At 38.9% G+C, this 3240-nt stretch overlaps 1 protein-coding gene across 1 annotated transcript; it reads left to right on the plus strand.

Moving 5' to 3' along the window:
• The first annotated feature begins 25 nt into the window (after positions 1-25).
• Positions 26-2277, plus strand: LOC110029863 (E3 ubiquitin-protein ligase CIP8-like). The gene is given in 3 exon segments (XM_020732333.1): positions 26-150; positions 685-1217; positions 1219-2277. Coding segments are annotated over 2 exon segments (1149 nt in total). The 5' UTR covers positions 26-150; positions 685-713; the 3' UTR covers positions 1864-2277.
• The last annotated feature ends 963 nt before the right edge of the window (positions 2278-3240 follow it).

Here is a 3240-nt window from a genome sequence, read left to right on the forward strand (position 1 = left end):
TATATATATATTAAGAAAAGTAGAATGGGCCACCTGAAAAAGGAAGAGCTGAAGAACCTCCAGTTCCTGGTTCCTATCAGCTTTCTTTTGCTTGTCCGCCACCAATTTCAGAGCCGATCGAAACGGCCCTCTGCCGGATTTCTCCCCAAGGTAATCATTTTTCATCTTCTGGATTTTTTATTCTTCCACCACCTTATCATTAATTAGTTCTGTGTTTTCAGTTTGACTTGGGGCGGGGGGAGGGTTCAATCCCTATTTTTGGCTACTGTGATTGGGTTCTATCCACGTTTAGTTGAATTGGTTTGTTGATATTTTCATGAGTTTCTTGGAGCTCTGCTGGATCTGTATCCTATGTTTCGATTTGAGAGATTTCTGGTTTTCCTGCGTTGGGTGAAAATTATCTTTTTTTCTTCCTTTCTTCGATTTGGATGTTATCCAATGAAAGGATCTGGTGTTCTGAGGTTGATTAGGTTAAGAAATCGAGTTTGTCTTTGTGTTTTTATTCTTGGATTAAAATGTTCTGGTACTGTTTCGGCAATTATCTGCTTACATCGCCTTCATTTTTGAATCTTTCTCTTCGGGATGAAATTTTCTCAGATCGTTCTCGTACCCTCAGCTGTGTTGAGAGTTTTTTATAATCATCTCATGATATTATTAACTTTGTTGAGTTCCTGGCACTTCTAGCTGCTGAGGTTGAATTGGAAGATTGGAAGATGGCTGATGATCTGATCACCCGATACTGGTGTTACATGTGTCGGCAAAGAGTGAACCCGGTCATGGAGGTGGAACCTAAATGCCCCTTCTGTGACAGTGGGTTTGTGGAAGAAATGGATGGAATGGAAGTACCTGAAACTGATGATGTTGGATCTGAGAGAGTCCTTTCTCCATGGGCTTCTATCCTACTAGGGATGATGGCTAATCCTTCACGTCGCCGCCGTGGCAGAAGGATCTTGAGGATTGAAGAAGATGATGACTCTGATCTGGACCGTGAGCAGGAATCCTCTGCACGGAGGCGGAGGAGGGAGTTGGAGGATGAAGATAGAAGGATGGGGAGAGAAGAAGAAGAGAATGAGTCAGAATCTGAGCGTGAATTGGACTCTAATCTTCGAAGAAGGAGACGGAGTACAGCCATACTTCAATTTCTTCATAGCATTCGTGAAGATTTTCGTTCAGATTCTAATGAAGCAGACAGGGAAAGGGATGGGGACAGGGAAAGGGGAAAGGGATGGGAACTGGGAAAGAGAAAGAGAACGGGATAGACGGAGTCTGATCTTAATCAATACTTTTAATCAGGCGGTTGTTCTCCAAGGATTCGTTGATTCAGATCAAAACCAAAGCCAAGACTCGAATGGTGCTGCCTTTGGTGCTTCCATTGGAGATTACTTCATTGGATCAGGACTGGATTTGCTGTTGCAGCATCTGGCTGAGAATGATCCAAACCGCTATGGCACACCTCCTGCCCAGAAAGAGGCGGTAGATGGGATGCCTACTGTGAAAATTGAAGAGAATATGATCTGTCCAGTCTGTTTGGAAGACTTTGAAATTGGAATGAAAGCTAGAGAAATGCCATGCAGACATTATTTTCATTCTGGGTGTATTTTACCATGGTTGGAACTCCATAGTTCTTGCCCTGTGTGCAGATTTCAGTTGCCTGCAGATGAAACAAAGACTTCTAGAGGGCTAACTGATAGCAGTAGGCTAGGGGGGAGCGGTCGGGATGGCGGTGTTGGTGGTACGAGAAATAGGTTGAGGGCTTCTGCCTCACGGCCTTTCAGTGGCCTCTTCTCATTTTCAGGCTCTCAGGGTGATGGAAATCCTTCCTCATCTACATCTGATCACAACTCCCCTTCAGAAGAGAATTAAAGATGTTTCTTTGATGTCTATATCCTACTTTTGTTGCACTTGTGATTCCATATATATTGCTATGGAATATAAAACCAGAAAGCCCTTTTTCTTAAGCAGCTCTAAACTCGCAGACTTATTTATTTTTGGTGGAGCTGATTTTTACTCTATAATGGTTCCGGCAGTCTACAGAATCTGGAAAGAAGTGTCTTGGTGAATGATATTCTGTTTATGATCTGGTTATCTATGCACACTTGTGTGGTGGGAGCATGGCTATGTGGGTTTGTGTTTTGTGCTACTCCTGCGTGTCTGTTCATGTATTTTGTTTCAGATTTTGAATATGCAGCTGCATTTTTAAATGTAGTGGAAGTTATTGGCACTTGGCATGTAAATTTTTCTTAATTGAGGATTTATGTACATACGACACAATTCTTATATATTTACACATCTCTCACATGAACTTTATTATTTACACATCACACTCAAATATTTGACACACATCAAACATGTTACCATTATCATGCACAAGTTCTGGTGTGATTATGGAATGAAAGTGTTATATATTTAAGTACAAGTTTTAGGTGTTGGATATGTATATACATAAGAATTTTGTTTCATGCATGTAATTTTTTCTTAATTGTTACATTACCAAGACTAGTATAGTGTTTTCTTGCTCCAGACATTGCAGGATGACCAATGTTTACTTGAATTATAGGGGGCATTGACATACAGACCACCCAATCCCTATGTATTTACATGTCTAACTTTTAAACTTTGCTTTTTGACATTTATACCGCCCAAATCTCTAATGTCACATTAAAAATATCACTATTTTAAATTTTTTTCATGCAATAGGTAAGATGACATATATGTAACAATTGAAGTTTAGGTGTTAGATATGTGAACACATGATAACTGAGTGGAATCTACGTGAACCTTCCTAAACTATACCACGTGGCTTTTAAAAAATTTAAATAGTGCAGCTGATTAATTTATACTTCATACAGAAGTTATATTAAGAAAATGAAAGTATTTATAGTTATTTTAAAAACATATTAAAATTTGAACATATATCTGCTAAATTTTGAAGACAGCTGTGATTAGAAGATTGTTTTTTTCTAAAATACTTAGAAAAAAAGGGCGTTCATATTAGCTTTGAATTCATTCAATATTTGAAATGTAGAGCTGGATGGTGGTGTTATAAAAGTCGCAAGATTTTTAATTTATTTAAGAAAATATGTTACTAATGACATGAGTTGAATACCTGTTATTTAGTGGACTCGAATCTGTAGATGATCGTTATATACATACTGACAGGTAGGGCTGTCAAAACGGTACGTTGTTCGCTAACAGATTTTGTTTGGTTCGTTAAGAAGCTCGTGTTCGGCTCGTTTGCTA

Source organism: Phalaenopsis equestris, unplaced genomic scaffold (genome assembly GCF_001263595.1).
Source record: "Phalaenopsis equestris unplaced genomic scaffold, ASM126359v1 Scaffold000608, whole genome shotgun sequence".
Classification (NCBI taxonomy): Eukaryota; Viridiplantae; Streptophyta; class Magnoliopsida; order Asparagales; family Orchidaceae; genus Phalaenopsis; species Phalaenopsis equestris.